Source organism: Eretmochelys imbricata, chromosome 3 (assembly GCF_965152235.1).
Source record: "Eretmochelys imbricata isolate rEreImb1 chromosome 3, rEreImb1.hap1, whole genome shotgun sequence".
Taxonomy (NCBI): domain Eukaryota; kingdom Metazoa; phylum Chordata; order Testudines; family Cheloniidae; genus Eretmochelys; species Eretmochelys imbricata.
In genome coordinates, this window is record NC_135574.1 from 183,457,922 (window position 1) to 183,478,172 (window position 20,251).

General features: G+C 45.4%; 1 protein-coding gene across 4 annotated transcripts in view; it reads left to right on the forward strand.

Moving 5' to 3' along the window:
• FBXO11 (F-box protein 11) overlaps positions 1-20,251 on the forward strand; it is a 209,404-nt gene that overhangs the window by 88,549 nt on the left and 100,604 nt on the right. For 3 of the 4 annotated variants that reach the window (XM_077813921.1, XM_077813920.1, XM_077813918.1), the window contains exon 4: positions 18,800-18,944. In XM_077813921.1, the coding sequence (XP_077670047.1) occupies positions 18,800-18,944 (145 nt within the window). The remainder of the gene's footprint in view (positions 1-18,799; positions 18,945-20,251) is intronic. The other variant, XM_077813919.1, reaches the window with a different exon arrangement.

Genomic DNA, 20,251 nt, shown 5'->3' on the forward strand with positions numbered 1-20,251 from the left:
ACCAATTTGCATAGGTGACCACAGACCCAAACCCTTGGATCTTAGAACAATGAAAAAGCATTCAGTTTCCTTACAAGAAGACTTTTAATAGACGTAAAAAAGAATCATCTCTGTAAAATCAGGATGGTAAATACCTTACAGGGTAATTAGATTCAAAACATAGAGAATCCCTCTACGCAAAACTTTAAGTTACAAAAAAAACCCCACACAGACAGGAATATTCATTCTATTCAGCACAGCTATTTTCTCAGCCATTTAAAGAAATCATAATCTAACACATACCTAGCTAGATTACTTACTAAGTTCTAAAGGCTCCATTCCTGTTCTGTCCCCGGCAAAAGCATCACACAGACAGACCCAGACCCTTTGTTTTTCTCCCTCCTCCCAGCTTTTGAAAGTATCTTGTCTCCTCATTGGTCATTTTGGTCAGGTGCCAGCGAGGTTACCTTTAGCTTCTTAACCCTTTACAGGTGAGAGGATTTTTCCTCTGGCCAGGAGGGATTTTAAAGAGGTTTACCCTTCCCTTTATATTTATGACAGCAACTGAAGACAGACTGTATCTTTGGCTCTGAAAATGGGTTTAGGACTGGCTCTCAGGAATAATTTCCCAAATGTCTTTGCATCCAGATCTGGACAGATGGCAGATTTCAGGTCTTCCTTTTTAGCAGCTTTTCCCAGGTTTTCAAAAAGAGTGTTAACTAAATATGTCTGTTTCTTCATTGGCTTCTAGGTTTTTCTTAAAACTTTCAGTTGGTTTTCTGAGAAGGTCAGTAACTTCCCTCCCCACATCCAAAATGTCAGACAGATGGCTCGGGTAAGCAGCTCCCCCTGCTCTTAGTTGGTAGGTTCCTGGAGGCAAAGGTGAAGCTCCCAGCCTGCGCATTGGCATTATCCACAGTGAGGTGTTTGGTCATGCTGCAAGGAAACTCAGGTCTTGGCCAGTGTATAGGCAAAGGTCCATGTTGCTATGGAGCAGGCTGCAGGGAAGCTCTCTTATCTGAGGACCAGGCCAAGAAGTAGTAGCATGGAATCAAGGATTAGGTTTCATTTGTTTGCATGTCCCCTGAAAAGGCTGCCTCCCTCCCCTCAAGCATGGGAGTCCCATTTCCACAGTTTGCACAGCCAAGAAAACTTCAGTGGAGCTCCCTGATTCCATAGCATTCAAGAGGGAAGAAATCCCTACTACTAGCCACCACATAGGTGAGGTTCATGCTGAGGTGGTGGAGAGGTCTGCAGTGGTGACCCTACACCATGGAAGCTGTTTACCTTCTATGTTTTATGGTAGCTAAGGTACCTCAGCACCTCTGGCAGCCCCATAGATATTGGTCACTTGTCTGTCTTCAGTTACTCTGGTTCACTTGTTCTCTGTGTTTGGTTCACACTCAGCTAAGACTTAGTAGTAGAAAGCAGGGAGTTGAACAGTTCAAATCCCCTTCCACTGGAGATGATCCTCTCTCCTCTCCCCACCTCCATGAGTCCCACAAGAGGTTATAAATTGGCTACTCTTTTTTGGGAGACATGTTGGGAACACACATCTCCACCCTCTGTCCTTATAGTTACCCTGATAATGCGCCCTTTCTCTCACAGGGGTTCCCCCTTCACTCAGGAGTTTGATCCAGGGGACAGCAAAAGATGTTGCTCACAGTGGGCTCTTAAAGGGGCAGCAAATTTTTTAGTCATCCTGTAAAATAGGCTATCCCATTGGCCTCAAAACTTCTGTTGAAGTCTTAAAAACCTATGGAAATATTCTCCCCTCAAAGATCCTCTAAAGTTAAAGGGAAACTTCTGAAGCTGCTGTTTGGAACAAGATATCTCAGACTTTCAGCTAGGTTTTAGTTGGGAATTGGTTGGGGATTGGTCCTGCTTTGAGCAGGGGGTTGGACTAGATGACCTCCTGAGGTCCCTTCCAACCCTGATATTCTATGATTCTATAATTTTGTAGAATTAAGCACAAAAAGAGATCTAACTTTACAGGCTCCTGTGTTCATAGAAAAACAAGCAAGCAATGGGAGGAAAAAATAAAATTCTTGCTCATTTGGAGAAGAGATCTGTAATCATGTCCTCACAAAGCAGTTGAGGAGTAATTAAGGAGGCGTGGGAATTCCCCAACATACAAATGAAGAAATGTTATATGCACCCAAAATACTATAAGGACTTCATCACCCTGCCTACGGTTGAACCTGCTTACTATCTCCTTAATAAAGGGCATTGAGGAAGTAGCATAGCCAAACAGATATTCTGAATGGAAATACTGAAATCATAGAATGATAGAATATCAGGTTGGAAGGGACCTCAGGAGGTCATCTAGTCCAATCCCCTGCTCAAAGCAGGACCAATCCCCAACTAAATCATCCCAGCCAGGGCTTTGTCAAGCCCTGACCTTAAAAACTTCAAAGGAAGGAGATTCCGCCACCTCCCTAGGTAACGCATTCCAGTGCTTCACGAAATCTATCATTATGGCATTGTCCTCCCAAGACTGCACATCTTTAATAGATGGCCAAGAGGTTTCTCTTGACACTGATAGGAAGAGTTACTGAAGATACCTTAGTTTCTAATACAACAGGAAACTTTTTCAATACTCCCCTTCTTTGGGCTTTTTTACATAGGAAAGTTATACTGGTGCAAGATTCAAATATAAGCTAACGTGTGATTTATGCCACTATGTTTATACTGGTATAATCTCCTTTGTGAACACTCTTATTGCAGTATGAGAAGGTCTCTTTATTTGATTTAGCATATTTGTTGGGAAGGGGTTTAATTAAAATCCCCAAAAGCCATTTGTATGGTGGAATAAGTATGTCAACACAGGGGTTTATATCTGTTTAATTATAGTGTTATAATTGGTAGAAGTTTCCTGTGTAGCTAAGCCCTTTGACCCATAACTTCCACATGGGTATTCATAAAAACTCTAAACATCCTTCCCCTTTCAAAGAAGGAGGATATATGTCTACTCTTGTCCTGATGAGTTCATCAGGACCATTTCACAGTCAGTGCTACGCAGGACGTAGTAGCCAGTGCCCTCTGCCTTCAGCTTTAAGTGAATGAGTGGAAGAGCCAGGTTTGTAGTCCTCACAAAATGCCAGCATCTATGGGTTCTGGTTGCCATTCCAGAATAAATTATTTCAGAATATAGTATTTATGATTTGTCCAGCATTTGTACATCTTTCTCAATTATTAAATTATTGACTCTGCTCCTGAGCTTGTACTCTCCTGCACAGATACTCTCCGCAATTTCTGCTACACATCCAGCCTGCAATTGCAGTAAATTGATATATAAAGATCTTGGTCTGGAGCCGGGACTTCCATCTCTTGAGAAGTTGCTCTTAAAGATTTAGCAGCAGCTACCTGATCTTGGGTTCAGAGAGGCTGGCCATCAGTACAGATACCAGATTCCATGTAAATGCAACACATCTGGACTCATGGGATGTGGCCCAAAGAGGAGGCATAATGGAGGAGTATATCCTTTTTGGAGACCCAATCAACTTCCAGATCATTGCATTTTAAGTAGAAAGCCCATTGAGGAACCTACTTGAGTCCAGGTCTAGTTGGAAAACCAAATGTTTTTCTTCGAGTGATGGTCCCTATGTGGATTCCAATCATAGGTGCACATGCATCTGAGCCGGAATTGTTCACAGTAGTGTCTGTTGACTTGCACGTGCATCGTGCATTGACGTGCTGACGGTGTGGCACCTCCAAGGTTTTAAAAAGCCGTGCAGGTCAACCCCTCTCCAGTTCCCCCTTACTGCCACATGGCCAAAGTCCTAACCCCCGTTCCTCCGTGCTCTTAGCTTGCACTGTTATTGCTGGATATAGTTCTTTGTAGTATAGTTGTCCATCCTTGTTTTTCCCAATCCATTAGTTTGTTAGTAATCAGTTTGCTAGATTAGGAATGGGAATCAAAGACTTTCCTCTTGGTGGCACTCTTCCCCGGCTAGGGGACTTTGCCCAGGCAAGCCAGGTTTAAGTACTGTGCTTCTTGTCCTCGCTAGTTCTCTGTGAGCGACGAGCATCAATGCTGCCTCTGTTGCCTCAGCGAAGTTCACATCGCTGCGTGGTGCTCTGTCACTACTTCTTGCCCTGAATCCAAGAGGCTCATGAACTTTGCTTCCGTAAGTTCCTGATGGATGCAGCAATGTATCCTCATGCGCCACAGGATCCACACCAGTGTCCAGCCCCACTCCTAGTCCATCCCACCTGGCACTGGTGGCACCACCGAATCTGCCTAAGCAGCATTGTGTGCATAAGAAGCACACACGGGCACAAGAGTGTTAGGGGGCTTATTCCTTCACCCACTTACTTCCCTGGTCCTTCTTGCATGAACAGAGAGCAACAATACCCGAAGTCCAAAGGTGCAAACAATTCAATGTTTATTGGGGTGAACTTCCAGCAAGCATGATTCCAGTTTCCTTCCTTAGTATCCTCCTTCCCAGCTCTGACACCACAGAGCCTTACACCTGTTCCCATTCCTACCCTTAGCCAAACATGATTCCAACTTCCTTACTCCCATTCCCTGTTCCCATTTCCCCCTTTAGCAAAACATGATTCCAATTTTCTTACCCCCATTCCCTGCTCCCATTTCCCACACCCACATGCCCATGCCCACCCCCACCCACACCCACTCACTTCCTCATTGACTACAGATTATATAGTAAAACTTGAGTTCTGCTTAGCTATACCTTAACCAATCATTTTCCTGAAATTTAACTAACCAATCCTAACATATTGTAACATGATTATGTAACCAATTATATCCCACCACCTTAATTAGTTTACACCCAGCAAAATTAATTATACAGCAGACAGGAACAATCACAGAACCAGACAGAGATTATACAGACAAACAATAGCAAAGTGGGAACTACAATGACAAGACAACACAGAAGTGAGGATTTCACATCCCAGCTATTGATAAGTGAGTTCTTGCCAGACAGGATGCTATCAAACTAAGTTTCCTTTTACCTTTTCTAGGCACTTCCCTTTCTCTGGGGGTGATAGGAATACAATCCTGTCCTGATAGTGCCTAACAGCCCAATAGTACCTTATTTCAATGTGACTAGTTTGGAATGTGAGGATGTGACTGTTCGCTTCCCAGCTTATGGCTGCCTCTGCTGCTTAGCCAAAGGCCTTAGCCTAAGAACAGGGCCTCAGACTGTCACAGTAAGAGAAGGCCCTTACACCAGCAGATAGTGATTTTGATTCTTTCTTTTATACCTCTATAATTAGCCAAGTGATAAGAATACACCTAAATTCTTAGAGTATAGGCCTTTAACCACGTTTCCTCTCCAAGCCGTGCCAGTTTGGGTGAGAAGTCGCGCGCCGACAATGAAGCTCCCCCTGCGAAGAACTCTCACTCAGAGCATAAGTCCGGGCACCGTGCTCCAGCGTCATTGACCTCGGCCCCGGTGACGGCTCCGCAGTCCTCGCCTCTGCCACCGTCCATTATGCTGGGACCGTCCATTATGCTGGGACCGTCTGGTCTCTTCCACTTGGTTCCGTGCATGTTAGGATGCCTGTCCCCCTTGACTCCTATGATGCTGATGTTGCCTTTAGCTGGCTCCCTTCCGTAAACCACACCGCCGGCTACCGTTGGCCCTCTGTTCCCGCTTGAAGGGCTTCTCCTATTGATGGACCCTCTTCCATTGCCTCCCACTTTCAGTTGGTCCCATTGCTTCTGATGGCTCCGCCTCAGCTGGGCCCATCCTTAGACTTGGACTGGTGCTCTGATGCAGATTCTGCCTTCTTGCCAGCCCATTCTTACAGCCCAGACATCAGCCCTATCCAGCTTATGAGCAATTCGCCTACCCGAGGGGACCACCGGTTCTGAGCAACCGCTATGCCTGGCTCTATTGGGCAGCTTGTGGCCAATACCAGCATGTGCACCATCAACACTCTCCATCTTCCACCACCGCCTACGGAGCTCATTCGGACGCCCCTGCTCCTCCAGATCTGTCCATGCCACTGGCAGTGTCATAACTGCTAGCCCCACAGGTCCCCACTGATGCCTGTTCCTCACCTGACAACGCACTCATCCCTCCCTCTCTCTCGCCACTGGATAACCATGCTCAATATCAAGCCTTCCTTGGTCATATACCCACTCTCCTCAACCTTCCCGTGGAGGACATCCAGGACCCTGAGGACCAATTCCTAGGTTTTCTTCAGTCTCCAAGTCCTGCTCATACTGCCTTACCCATCCCTAATGCCATCCTTCAGCCTGCACAGGCAGTCTGGCACACACTGGCTTCCTGTGCACCTACTCTAAAATGGGCTGAACACTGCTACTTTGTGCCAGCCCAGGATATAGACTTTCTCTTCCAACACCCAACTCCAAATTCCCTGGTGGTCCAGGTGGCCACAGAGCACAGTCGCCAAGAACACCTTCACTCCACCCCTACCCCCCACCCAGGCAGCCAAAAAACTCAACCTTATCGGACATAAGGTTTACTCCTCTGCGGGCCACCAATTCCATATCGCCAGTTACCAAGCCATCCTGGCCAAGTATGATTCCCATTCACATACCAAACTGGCAGCGTTCCTTGACTTCCTTCTCCCGGATACATAACAGGACTTTCAGTTGCTCATAGACAAAGGCACATTTGTCACCTAAGTCACGCTTCAAGCTGCAGTAGACACTGCCAATACAGCCTCCCAATTGCGGAGTGGTGTTCTGCTGTGACTCATGGCTACAATCCAGTGGCTTCCCAAAAGAGGTCCAGACTACCGTGGAAGACCTTCCCTTCAATAACTACCAGGGCTTTGGAGCGGAGCCTGCAGAGCAGCTCCGGAGCAGTGGAGCTGCAGGTTTTTGCCTGGAGCTGGAGCGGAGCCAGAGCACAGCTCCAAAGCCTTGATAACTGCAGAGTTTTCAGTGACAAGACCGACAAGTCCCTTCATTCCTTAAAAGACTCCCGAGCCACCCTCCGATCCCTGGGCCTCTACACCCTGGCCCCCAATCATAGACAAAACCGATCCTCCTTCTGCCTCTGCCCAACTTACCTACCTTACCCCCAGTACCAGCTTGAGCAACCCCAATGCCACCCACGCTCTCAACGCCTGCGGCAGTCTACCACGTTCACCCACCATTCCTCTAGACAAAACTTTTCACTCCTTTGCAGAGAACCGCAAACCTTCCTCCACTCCACCAGTTACGCCCCACGTAATCTTTGACAGCTGCCTTGCGCTCTTCGCCTTCAGCTGGGGCAAGATTATCACCAACTGATGGGTGCTGGATGTCATCTGCAAGTACTACCTGTTAGTTATTTTTCTTTCCCTGTTCACCACCCTCCCCGTTTTTGTCCCTCAGACCCCCATATCCCGTCCTCCAACAGGAAGTGGATGCCCTCCTTTGAAAGGGTGCTATAGCGCCCATGCCGTAGCACTATCACTGCTTTGACTTTTACTCCCCATATTTCCTCACACCGAAGAAAGGAGGTAGTATCCACCCTATCCTGGACTTCCGCTTGCTCAACAGAATTATCCACAAGTTTCACTTCCGGATGGTCATGCTCCCTCTGATACTCACGTGTCTTCCTGATGGAGCATGGTTTGTGGCTCTCGATACGAAGTGTGCCTATTTTCATATGAACATTCATCCCGCCCACTGCATATTCCTCGCTTTGTGGTAGGCAAGTCTCACTACCAGTTCCAAGTCCTTCCCTTTGCTATCGCCACTGCCTTCCGGGTCTTTATCAAGATGTTTGCCATCGTGGCAGCCTATATTTGCCACCTGGGGCAGTCCCGCTTTCCCTACCTCGAGGAGTGGCTCCTTGTTGCACCTTCCCGAACTCGTCTCCTCGCCACTATCCGAGCCTTGCTTGGCGAACTCGGCATTTGCAGCAACAAAGAAAAATCAGTACTTAACCCTACTCACAACCTCATCTTTATAGGGGCACGCCTTGACTCTGTCATGGCTCGTGCCTTCCTACCGTCAGACCATTTTGCCCCCCTCATTGCTCTCATTGTGAGGCTTCGCCGTCAACCATGCATGCTCATCTCACAGTGACACTCGCTCCTTGGCCATATGGCAGCCTGAACCTCAGTGACACCCTTCACCCACATTCATATACACTGCCTCCAACGATGGCTCTGCTTGACTTGCAACCAGCAGACAGACTCTCTCACCAAACCGGTCTTTCTCCCCGTTTCCATCCTGACCTCCCTCACTTGGTGGTGCAACCCGTCCTCCCTCCTAGCAGGCATCCCTTTGATGCCTCCAGTGCCACACACCACCATCACCACGATGCCTCCATGGCGGGCTGGGGAGCGCATGTGAAAGGCCACATGACCCAAGGCCTCTAGTCACCCAGGGAAACAAGAATGCACGTTAGTGTCCTTGAACTCCGCGCTGTTTGTCTGGCCTGCTGAGCACTCCTGCCACTCCTCCAGTCCCGCCATGTCCAGCTGCTCTCCAACACCATTGTGACAGTTGTATATGTCAACAAGCAGTGTGTGCGGAGGCCATCCTCCTTTTGGAATTGGTGCCTCAAACATGAGATAACTCTCCACACCATGCACCTTCCCAGTGCAAGCAACTCTCTTGCAGATACTCTGTCACTCCTTCCATGCCACCCACGAGTGGGAACTCCATGACCCCACGTTCTTCTCCATCTTTTGCCAGCAGGGCGCACCTTTCTGGGATCTCTTCGCCACTGTGAACAATCACAAACTGCTTCTCTTCTGCTCCAGGGGAGCCCTAGGCCCAGGCTTGCAAGGATGCCCTTCTCCCTTAGACCACCGAACTCCCCTATGCCTTCCCGCCCATTCCCCTGCTTCGGCAAGTCCTATGCAAAATACACCAGGATCAGGTGACTGTCCTTCATGTGGCCCCCACTTGGCCTCTCCAGTGCTGGTTTATGGACCTTCTTCTCTGAGTCTGCCTCCAGTCCGGCTTTCCAACCTTCCTAATCTCCTGATGCAGGACCGTGGCCATATCCAACACCCCAACCTCGGCCCCCTTCACCTCATGGCCTGGTATTTGGATCGGGCTGATGGGTAGATACGGCATGCTCCACTCCCGTCCACAACATCCTTACACACAGCCAGCGCCCATCCATCGGAGCTTCCTATGAAGCCAAATGGCGCCATTTCACCCTTTGGTCATGTGACTATGACTACTCCCTGGATGAGATCCATCGTGAGACAATCCAGCCTCGCATACTCCTCAGTTCATGTTAGCCTCAGTTTGAGATGCAAGTCGTGTTCTCGTCCATCCTCCCTGTTGAAGGAAAAGGCACAGATAGGGACCATGGAATTGTGAAGGTGAACGTGTGGTTCTGCAGTTGGTGTCGGAGAGAGGGCTTTGGATTTTTCAACCATGAGATGTGGTTCCGGGAAGGATTGGTAGGAAGAGATGGAATCCACCTAAAGAAGACAGGGAAGAGCATCTTCACAGGCAGGCTTCCTAACCTAGTGAGGAGGCTTTAAACTAGGTTCACCAGGGGATGGTGACCTAAACCCAGAGGTAAGTGAGGGAGTGGGATACCGGGAGGAAGCACGAGGAGGGTACAAGACGGGAAGCCTCCTGATTCGTCCTGAGAAAGTTGGGCAATCGGCTAGCTATCTTAGGTGCATGTACATGAACGCAAGAAGCCTGAGAAACAAGCAGGAAGAATTGGAAGTCCTAGCATAATCAGGGAACTATGACATGACTGGAATAACAGAAACTTGGTGGGGCAGTTCACATGACTGGAGCACTGTCATGGATGGGTATAAACTGTTCAGGAAGGACAGGTACAGGAGGATGCACAGCTACAGACTAGGGACCGAATGACTAGGCAGCAGTTCTGCGGAAAAGGACCTAAGGGTGACAGTGGATGAGAAGCTGGAAGCTGGATATGAGCCAGCAGTGTGCCCTTGTTGCCAAGAAGGCCAATGGCATTTTGGGATGTATAAGTAAGGGCATAGCGAGCAGATCGAGGGACGTGATCATCCCCCTCTATTCGACATTGGTGAGGCCTCATCTGGAGTACTGTGTCCAGTTTTGGGCCCCACACTACAAGAAGGATGTGGATAAATTGGAGAGAGTCCAGCGAAGGGCAACAAAACTGATTAGGGGTCTGGAACACATGAGTTATGAGGAGAGGCTGAGGGAACTGGGATTGTTTAGTCTGCAGAAGAGAAGAATGAGGGGGGATTTGATAGCTGCTTTCAACTACCTGAGAGGTGGTTCCAGAGAGGATGGTTCTAGACTATTCTCAGTGGTGGAAGAGGACAGGACAAGGAGTAATGGTCTCAAGTTGCAGTGGGGGAGGTTTAGGTTGAATATTAGGAAAAACTTTTTCACTAGGAGGGTGGTGAAACACTGGAATGTGTTGCCTAGGGAGGTGGTGGAATCTCCTTCCTTAGAAGTTTTTAAGGTCAGGCTTGACAAAGCCCTGGCTGGGATGATTTAATTGGGGATGGGTCCTGCTTTTGAGCAGGGGGTTGGACTAGATGACCTCCTGAGGTCCCTTCCAACCCTGATATTCTATGATTCTATGAAAGGTGGAGGAGTTGAATTGTATGTAAGAGAGTGGTATGATTGCTCAGAGCTCCAGTTTGAAACTGGAGAAAAGCCTGTTGAGAGTCTTTGGGTTAAGTTTAGAGGCAAGAGCAACGAGGGTGGTGTCGTGGTGGGCATGTGCTATAGACCACTGGATCAGAAGGATGAGGTAGACGAGGCTTTCTTTAGAAAACTAACTGAACTTTCCAGATCACAGGCTCTGGTACTAATGGGGGACTACAATGACCCTGACATCTGCTGGGAGAGCAATACAGCAATGCACAGACAATCCAGGAAATTTTTGGAGTGTGTTGGGGATAACTTCCTGGTACAAGTGCTGGAGCAACTGGCTAGGGACTGTGCTCTTCTTGAGCTGCTGCTTACAAACAGGGAAGAATTGGTAGGGGAAGTAGAAGTGGGTGGCAACCTAGGCAGGAGTGACCATCAGATGATCAAGTTCAGGATCCTGACAAAAGGAAGAAAAGAGGGTAGCAAAATATGGACTCTGGACTTCAGAAAAGCAGACTTAGACTCCCTTAGAGAACTGATAGGGAGGATCCCCTGGGAGGCTAATATGAGGGGGAAAAGAGTTGGGGGAAAGCTGACTGTATTTTAAAAAAGCCTTATTGAGGGCGCAGGAACAAACCATCCCAGTGTGCAGAAAGAATAGTAAATATGGCAGGTGACCAGCTTGGTTTAACAGTGAAATCTTTGGTGAGTTTAAACTCAAAAAGCAATCTTATAAGAAGTGGAAGCTTGGACAGATGACAAGGGAGGAGTATAAAAATATTGCTAGACCATGGAGGGGTGTAATCGGGAAGGCCAAAGCACAATTGGAGTTGCAGCTAGGAAGGGATGTGAAGGGTAACAAGAAGGGTTTCTACGCGTATGTTAGCAACAAGCAACAACGCGTATGTTGCCTCGGTTTTCACAGACAAGGTCAGCTCCCAGACTGCTGCACTGGCCAACACAGCATGGGGAGGAGGTGAGTAGCCCTCAGTGGTGAAAGAAGAGGTTAAGGACTATTTAGAAAAGCTGGACATGTACAAGTCCATGAGTCCGGATCTAATGCATCCGAGGGTGCTGAGGGAGTTGGCTGATGTGATTACAGAGCCATTGGCCATTATCTTTGAAAACTCCTGGCAATCAGGGGAGGTCCTGGACGATTGGAAAAAGGCACATGTAGTGCCCATGTTTTAAAAAGGGAAGAAAGAGAACCCGGGGAACTGCAGCTTCACTTTAGTCACTGGCAAAATCATGGAGCAGGTCCTCAAGGAATCCATTTTGAAGCATTTGGAGAAGAGGAAGGTGATCAGGAACAATCAACATGAATTCACGAAAGGCAAGTCATGCCTGACGAACCTGATTGCCTTCTATGATGAGATAACTGGCTCTGTGGATATGGGGAAAGCGGTGGATGTTATATACCTTGACTTTAGCAAAGCTTTAGATACAGTCTCCCACAGTATTCTTGCCAACAAGTTAAAAAAGTATGGATTGGATGAATGGACTATAGGGTGGATAGAAAGCTGGCTAGATTGTCCGGTTTAACGGGTAGTGATCAACAGCTCGATGTCTAATTGGCAGCCGGTATCAGAGTGCCCCTGGGTCCAGTTTTGTTCAACATCTTTATTAATGATCTGGATGATGGTGTGAATTGCACCTTCAGCAAGTTCGCAGATGACACTAAGCTGGGGGGAGAGGTAGATATACTGGAGGGAGGGTAGGGATAGGGTCCAGAGTGAGCCAGACAAATTGGAGGATTGGGCCAAAAGAAATCTGATGAGGTTCAACAAGGACAAGTGCAGAGTCCTGCACTTAGGACGGAAGAATCCCATGCACTGCTACTGGCTGGGGACTGACTGGCTAAGCAGCAGTTCTTCAGAAAAGGACCTGGGGATTACAGTGGACAAGAAGCTGGATATGAGTTAGCAGTGTGCCCTCGTTGCTAAGAAGGCCAATGGCATATTGGGGTGTATTAGTAGGAGCATTGCCAGCAGATTGAGGGAAGTGATTATTCCCCTCTATTCAGCACTGGTGAGGCCACACCTGAAGTATTGCATCCAGTTTTGGTCCCCCCACTACAGAAGGGATGTGGACAAATTGGAGCGAGTCCAGAGGAGAGCAACAAAAATGATCAGGGGGCTGGGGCACATGACTTACAAAGTGAGGCTGAGGGAACTGGGGTTATTTAGTCTACAGAAGAGAAAAGTGAGGGGAGATTTGATAGCAGCCTTCAACAACCTGATGGGGTGTTCCGAAGAGGATGGAGCTAGGCTCTTCTCAGTGGTGTCAGATGACAGAACAAGAAGCAATGGTCTCAAGTTGCAGTGGGGGAGGTCTAGGTTGAATATTAGGAAACACTGTTTCATTAGGAGGGTGGTGAAGCACTGGAATGGGTTACTTAAGGCAGTGGTGGAATCTCCATCCTTAGAGGTTTTTAAGGCCCGGTTTGACAAAGCCCTGGCTGTGATGATTTAGTTGGTGTTGGTCCTGCTTTGAGCAGGGGATTGGACTAGATGACCTCCTGAGGTCTCTTCCAACCCTAATATTCTATGATTCTATGTCCACTGGCGGCACTCAGTGCCTTCCTCCCTCTGCTTTCACTGCCGGCTTCCATCATGGCCTTCTCAATGTCTTTCCCTCAGTCCGCAAGCCCATCCCCTCCCTCAGACCTTAACTTGGTCCTCTCTGCCCTCATTAAGCCGCCCTTTGAACCCCTCGCCACATGCTCAGTCACTCACCTTTCCATGAATTTCATCTTCTTAGTGGCCGTTACCTCTGTATGTCACGTCAGTGAACTGGCAGCCATGATGGCAGAGCCTCCCTTTACTGTCTTTCACAAAGGTAAGGTCTCTTTACGCCTCCACCCCAAATATTTCCCCAAGGTGGCATCCCTGTTACACCTCAATCAATGCGTACATCTCCCCACCTTTTACCCCAGGCCACACACCTCCCCAAGGCACCGCGAAATCCACTCCCTGGACATATGTAGGGCGCTTGCATTCTACCTTCAATGCACCCACCCCTTTCTCACTTTCCCCCACGTCTTTGTCGCCATTGCTGACTGCTGTCAAGGGTGTGTGCTCTCCTCACAACATATATCCCTCTGGATCTGTCGCTGTATTACTGACTGCTTTACTTTGTCACGTTTCTCTGCCACCCGGGGTCACAGCTCATTCCACGCAGGCTCATGCCACCACGTTAGCCTTTCTTGCGGATGTTCCATGACAGGACATTTGTTGTGTGGCCACTTGATCATCTGTCCATATCTTTGCCACACATTATGCCATTGCCCCGGCTACAATGGCAGACGCTGTCATTGGACAGGCTGTTTTACACACAGTGACTGCTGTCGAGCTCTTGTGCCCACCTCCACTCCGAACACTGCTCGCTACTCTATCGTGATTGGAATCCCCCTAAGGCCCATCACTTGAAGAAGAAAATGTTACTTACTGTAACTGGAGGTTCTTTGAGATGTGTCATCCCTATCTGGATTCCAATACCCATCCTCAATCGCTTCCATGACGTGCTGCTGTGTAAGAGGGAACTGGAACATTGTCAACCCGCATGGCTTCTTAAAGCCTTGGACGTGCCACGTGGTGGACACATGACGCACATGCACACCCACAGTTGGAATCCAGATAGGGACTACACATCTTGAAGAACCTCCAGTTACAGTAAGTAACCTTCTCTTACTGCGAGAGGAAGACACACCCAGAAGTTGCAGCTCAGGTCATCTTATCTCAAAAGTGGTCTCCTATATGCCCATCTCTCCCCTTCAGCCATTGAAGGTGAGATTAGTAAAGATGATTTCAAAAGAACAGGCCAGAATGATTCTGTTTACCTTCTGCTGGACCTTCATATTGGTACTTAGACCTGATTCAGACATAACTGGATCTTTGCTCAGGATACCAACATGAAAGAACATAAAGTAACGGGTGTATTCTACATCAAAATCACATGCTGTTAAAATTGTCGGCTAGGGTACTAAGAAGGAACTGGTAATTCATTTTTAATGAGTAGGTAATAAACATCCTCCTAGCATCTCAGTGGAGACTTGTTGATGTCTGTGACTCGCTTGAATGAGGATAACGTATTGGTGTTAAAAGGGGCGCATCAGGACAAAGTCAGCCAAAGTAAAGAACATTCTAGTCTTTCTGCTCAAGGCTAATACTTAGGAAAGACAAATTTGCAGTTGTAAGAAATCAAGGAACGTCTCTGATCACTGCCACAGTAAGGTCCCTCCAGACCACCATTCTCATTCAGTCCCTCAGTAATACACAGGTTTTCGTTGAGATCTTGACTTGTGTGCTACAAGCCTTCCTAAACCACCTTTCTAACTTTAACAGTCAGTATGTTCATACCAGCATGGATAAAAATGATTTTTTTTTTTAAATTGGAGTTTATTTAAATTGTTTTTTAATTATTTAAAATTAAATTTGAAATTAGGACTACATATGTTAAGGGCTAAACTTGTGATCTGTTATACTTACAATCTAGAAATTTATTACAATTATTCAAATTAAATAAAATTAATGTTAAGCAGTATTTGTTTGTTTGCCAAAGGTTTTTCAAAAAGTCAAACCACTGAACAGGTGGAAGTAACTGGGTAAGCACCAGTTTGTAGAAGTGCTACATCAGATTTTTAACAGCAGTTGCCTCTTCTGCAGGTATAGAGAGAATACTTTAAATTCCTTTTATTCAGCCAGTTCAGTTCAATGACTAGTTCATTAAAAGTAAAGTAATTGATTGGAAGTTGAAAAAACAGGAAAGCTTGTTTTCCTCTTTCAATCTCTGAACAAAAATGAAATGTGAGAGGATGAGATCTACTACTTACAAAATCTTGGACACGGTGATCAGAAATAATCACTTTAATTCACTAACTGCAGATAATACTTCCTTTAATAAATCAGTTTTGAATGCAAAATGTGTTTATGAAACATTTTTTTCCTTACGAATCCAGCACATTTTAGGTAATTATATTTAACTAATAAAAGTTTGTAAATAGTGTTTTTATGCATTTTTATTGAATTCGTTTCCATCAAAGTAGAATATCACACAAATCACAAATAAAAATTAATCCTCCAGTAAATAAGAAGCATGTCATTCACCATTTTCTAACGAATAGCAAAAAGAACCAAATGTAATGTAAAGGCTCTATTTAGTTGCAGACTACATGGTTTCATAAGAATCAGCTTTCTTTAAGAAAATAATTAAAAAGTACAAATGTGAAACAAGATTAAAATAGATTATTTAAATCAAGGCTTCCTCCTTGCTGATTTAAACCATGATAAAAATCAGTGATTTATATAATTTTGATTTAAATCAATCCACTCTGGTCTGTGCCTCTTCTCAATGAAAGTAACTTACCTGCTTACTACATCCTTAACCAGAGGGATTTTGGAGCTTGGCACACTCTCTATGAAACCTCAATTGTATATTTATCAAAGTATGGTAATTCTTCAAACTTACCAGGCCTTTTTTTATCAATGTCACCGTAATCTTCCTGCTATAAGAGGAAGTGGTACTGTTGTCATTCTGGCTATGACTAAACATCATACTGAAGTATAATATAAGTTTATGTGAATAGGACCATCAAAAGGATGCGTACGTAGCAAAGGCATTCAAAGCCTTAAGTACAGCTCTTGCCAAGTGTATTACTGCTCACTCTTTTAAAGGAGTGATGATCATTGTGGGTGGAGACATCACACACATCTTGCAATGAGAAATGAAAGTTCACTGTGTCATATTCCACGCATGCCTTCTCAAAACACAATGGAGTAGACCACCACCTCTGGAGATACAGTAACTCCTCACTTAATGTTGTCTCGGTTAATGTTGTTTTGTTGTTACATCGGTGATCTATTCGAGAACATGCTTGTTCAAAGTTACACAGTGCTCCCTTATAATGTTGTTTGGCAGCTGCCTTCTTTTTCCACTGCTTGCAGGAAGAGCAGCCTGTTGGAGCTAGCTGGTTGGGGCTTGGAACCAGGGTGGGCTGGCAGCCCCCCATCCGCTCCCCTAAGTTCCCTGTGCGGTAGCCGCCCAGCAGGCTATCAAGTGCTGGGAAATTCAGGTGTGCCTCCCCCCACTGCCGTGTGCTGCTCCTGCCCTCTGCCTTGGAGCTGCTCCCAGGAGCCTCCTGCTTGCTGTGCAGCGGATGGGTGGGGGGAGAGGAGTGCTGATGTCAGGGTGTCCCCATCCCCCCACTCCTGCCCCCGGCTCCTGTACCCCATCTCCACAGAGCAGGGGCGGGGCGGGGAGGAGGACAGGACAAGACTCCGGAGGAAGGGAACTTGCTGGCAACAGCTGCTGTCTCAATTTGCTAATATACTTTAAAAGGCAGTGTACTTAGAGTGGGGTCAGCGTACTTAAAGGGGCAATGTGCTTGTGTGTGTCTCTCACACACACATGCATCCCCCAGCACTTTGGAAAGGGGAGGGAGTGGTGTGCTCCACTGGGATAGCGTGGGCTCATCATCACGTTCAGTTTCCACAGGGAATATTTGCAGCAATGCATATTTTGTCTTCTCCCTCCATTTGTGCTGCCTTGTAGAGTGTGAGGCTGCATTAACAACAATGTGTTAACCCCTGAGGGCTCAGCGGAGTGTATTCCCTGGGAAATACCCCACTCTCTTCTACCCTCTGACTCCACCACCTCAACCATAAGCAGGGAGTTACTGTATTGACTCCTCCCTGCCTCCATATAGGTGATATCACCTTTGTAAATCACACAACAAAGTGCCTGATATGGAGGGGACAGAGAAGAAGAAAGTCTGTCTCACCATTAATTTGCTTTCTACAATTTTACACGTCAGCCAGCCTGACCCTCTCTGAGAGGATTGAGTTATGTTCAGAATCTTTCTGGCTTTTGCTGGCTTGTTAAATAATTTGAAAGGGACGTGTGTTCCTCTAAGAACCTTCCTAAATTTCTCAATTCTTAAATTTGTTGTAGAGGCTCTGCAGCAAATGATTTGAGTTGAATAATATTATTTAACTTGTGTATAGGTTTATTTATTTAAGCTCTGGAAGCTGCTGGTCTGTACAGTTCTTCCTGAGGAGCAGTCTTGAACACAATCTGAGCCAAAGTACTGGTCTGACTTCAGTGACTAAAGAGATGGGGAATATCCCTGCTGTGAAGAGTGTCTGTCAAGGAAAATGCACTAATGGAAAATTTTTCCATTCTAAAATGTATGGAGAAAGAAAATGCAAAGTATGAGTGGTGGAGTACAGTACTAGCCATAGTCCCCGTTTTTCCACCTTGATGTCCTAGCTTAATCCCTGGTATGTTTTTTAAAGGTAACATTTTGAAATGATCAACTTTAATTCTTAATTACATTTCCCCCACATTAAAATAGAGATCGGAGCAAGGACATTGAAGGGAATAGGGGGCAGAGCACATTGGGGTCATTGCTGGATAGCAATCTCCCACCTCCCCAGCACCCTTCACATACCTTTTCTAGTGTCAATGTGGAAGAACAAGGACATTTTATTAATGGCGTTTTCTGGCAATTGACCCTTCTGAGAAAACTGTCCTGTGCTTGGGTGATTGATAGTATTTTGTCTCCAGGGTTTGGAGTTCTTGATTCCTTTCTATACTGAGATATGCACCAAAAATTAATGATAGAGAATAAATTTAAAACAGCATTTAAGACTTTTATTGAATTTTTCTATGTAAAGGCATGTATAATAACTTAAGTATAATAATACGCAAATAAATTGTGTGCTCTGATCAAAAGGTTGAGGGGAGAAGTTTAAAAGTAGGATTTGAAGGAAGTCTAAATTAGTGTTTCTCAAACTTTTGTATTGGTGACCCCTTTCACATAGCAAACCTATGAGTGTGACCCTCCCCTTATAAATTAAAAACACTTTTTTTATATTTAACACTATTATAAATGCTGGAGGCAAAGCGGAATTTGGGGGTGGAGGCTGACAGCTCATGACCCCCCATGTAATAACCTTGTGACCCCCGGAGAGGTCACGACCCCCAGTTTGAGAACCCCGGTCTAAATTAATCTTAACTATTGAGTCACATGCAATGCCTCCATATTATGCTGAATGTTCATGCTTTCCTCTGCATGTAGATTGCATGTAGTCAATGAAATTTACTGTTTAAATATACTGCCAGATTCAGGCTGCAGAGGGTGTAATGTTTAGTATTGTGTGAGGTTTAATAGCTTTTCTCCTTCAATTTGTAGTACTAGTCGTGTAAAAAACACTCTAATCATTAGAATAGTAGGGAAAGTCAAGGATTGCTTTAAATCAGAAACTGGGTAGGTTAAATGCATCAATAATCTGATGTACATTAATATTTTAATAGCAGCACCTGCAGAACAATATCTTCAGGAGAAACTGCCAGATGAAGTGGTTCTAAAGATCTTTTCCTACTTGCTGGAGCAAGATCTTTGTAGAGCAGCTTGTGTGTGTAAACGCTTCAGTGAGTTGGCTAATGATCCAATTTTGTGGTAAGTGAAAAGCTATTCCTCATTATTTTGAGATATATTGTATGTGCTGCACAAAATGCCTAGTACAATAGAAAAATTAAAATGCTGGTTAGGCATTATAATTAGCTTAAATTAAAACAAATGCTTGTGTTTTAATATGCTTACTTTTATGTAAGCTTTATCTGTTACAAGCAGATATGCATAAGCATATCAGTTACATACAGTTAAAAACAGTAAAACTTTTCCCCCTAGAATTATACCTGTTTAATAATGTTATCTGAAAGTTCAATTACCTATTCTTTTAGTACCTTCCCCCCCACCCCCCATCCAAAGTTTGTGTGGGAATTGTATACCTTGGTCCAAGATAGCAAACTCTTCCTATAAGTGTTAAGGAAGATCTTGCCTACAAGTGCACTAGGATTTTTATTTGTTTGGATTTTTAAAAAGAATTCATTGGTGTTGGGTATGTGGACTTTTTCTCTTTTTAGGGTTATTGAGATCCTGAAAAAATCTTATTTAATTGAGAACCAATATGCCAGATTAGAAAAAAATTGAACTTGAATATCTTTCTGTTCAAATAATTTCAGGGTTACTTGTAACAGCAGCAGATACATTTTCAAATGGAAATGTGACAGTATACCTGTAAAACAAGGCTCCATCTTATACTATCGAAAGGATATGACTATGTGAAAGTCTCCACATTTTAGGACCAGTCACAGATCCATCCAATTGTGCACAAGTTTTTTAAAACTATTTTATTTTAATATATTGATTGATGCTGTGATAAATGAAAGTGGGGGCGGGGGTAAACTCCCTTTTATGGACACCGAGCCAGCCAGTTACCTATAAAATCCCTCTTAGTAGTGGTTCTTTACTTGCTTACCTGTAAAAGGTTAAAAAGTCTCCCTGCATAGGTAAAAGAAAGGGAGTGGGCACCTGACCAAAAGAGCCAATGGAAAGGCTAGAACTTTTTAAAAATGGGAAAAAACTTCTCCTTTGTCTGTCTATTGTTGTTCTCGGGAGAAGCAAAGAGAGGACTGCAGCTGTGCTGTAACAGCTTGGGGCAGGTATGAAAAATCATCAAATTATACCTAGAAACTACTCATTAGAAACCCCAGATATGTAAGTAGATCAGGAAATGTCTAGGAAGACGCGATTAGGTTTATCTCTGTTTATTTCTTTCTGGCTTGTAGACTCCTCTGTGCTAACCCCAAATGCTTTTGTTTTGCTTGTAACCTTTAAGCTGGACCTCAAGAAGGTTATTCTTGATGCTTAGTTTTTGTAAGTGGGTTTTAAAATCTAGCAATAGCCTGAGTTTTCAAGTGTAT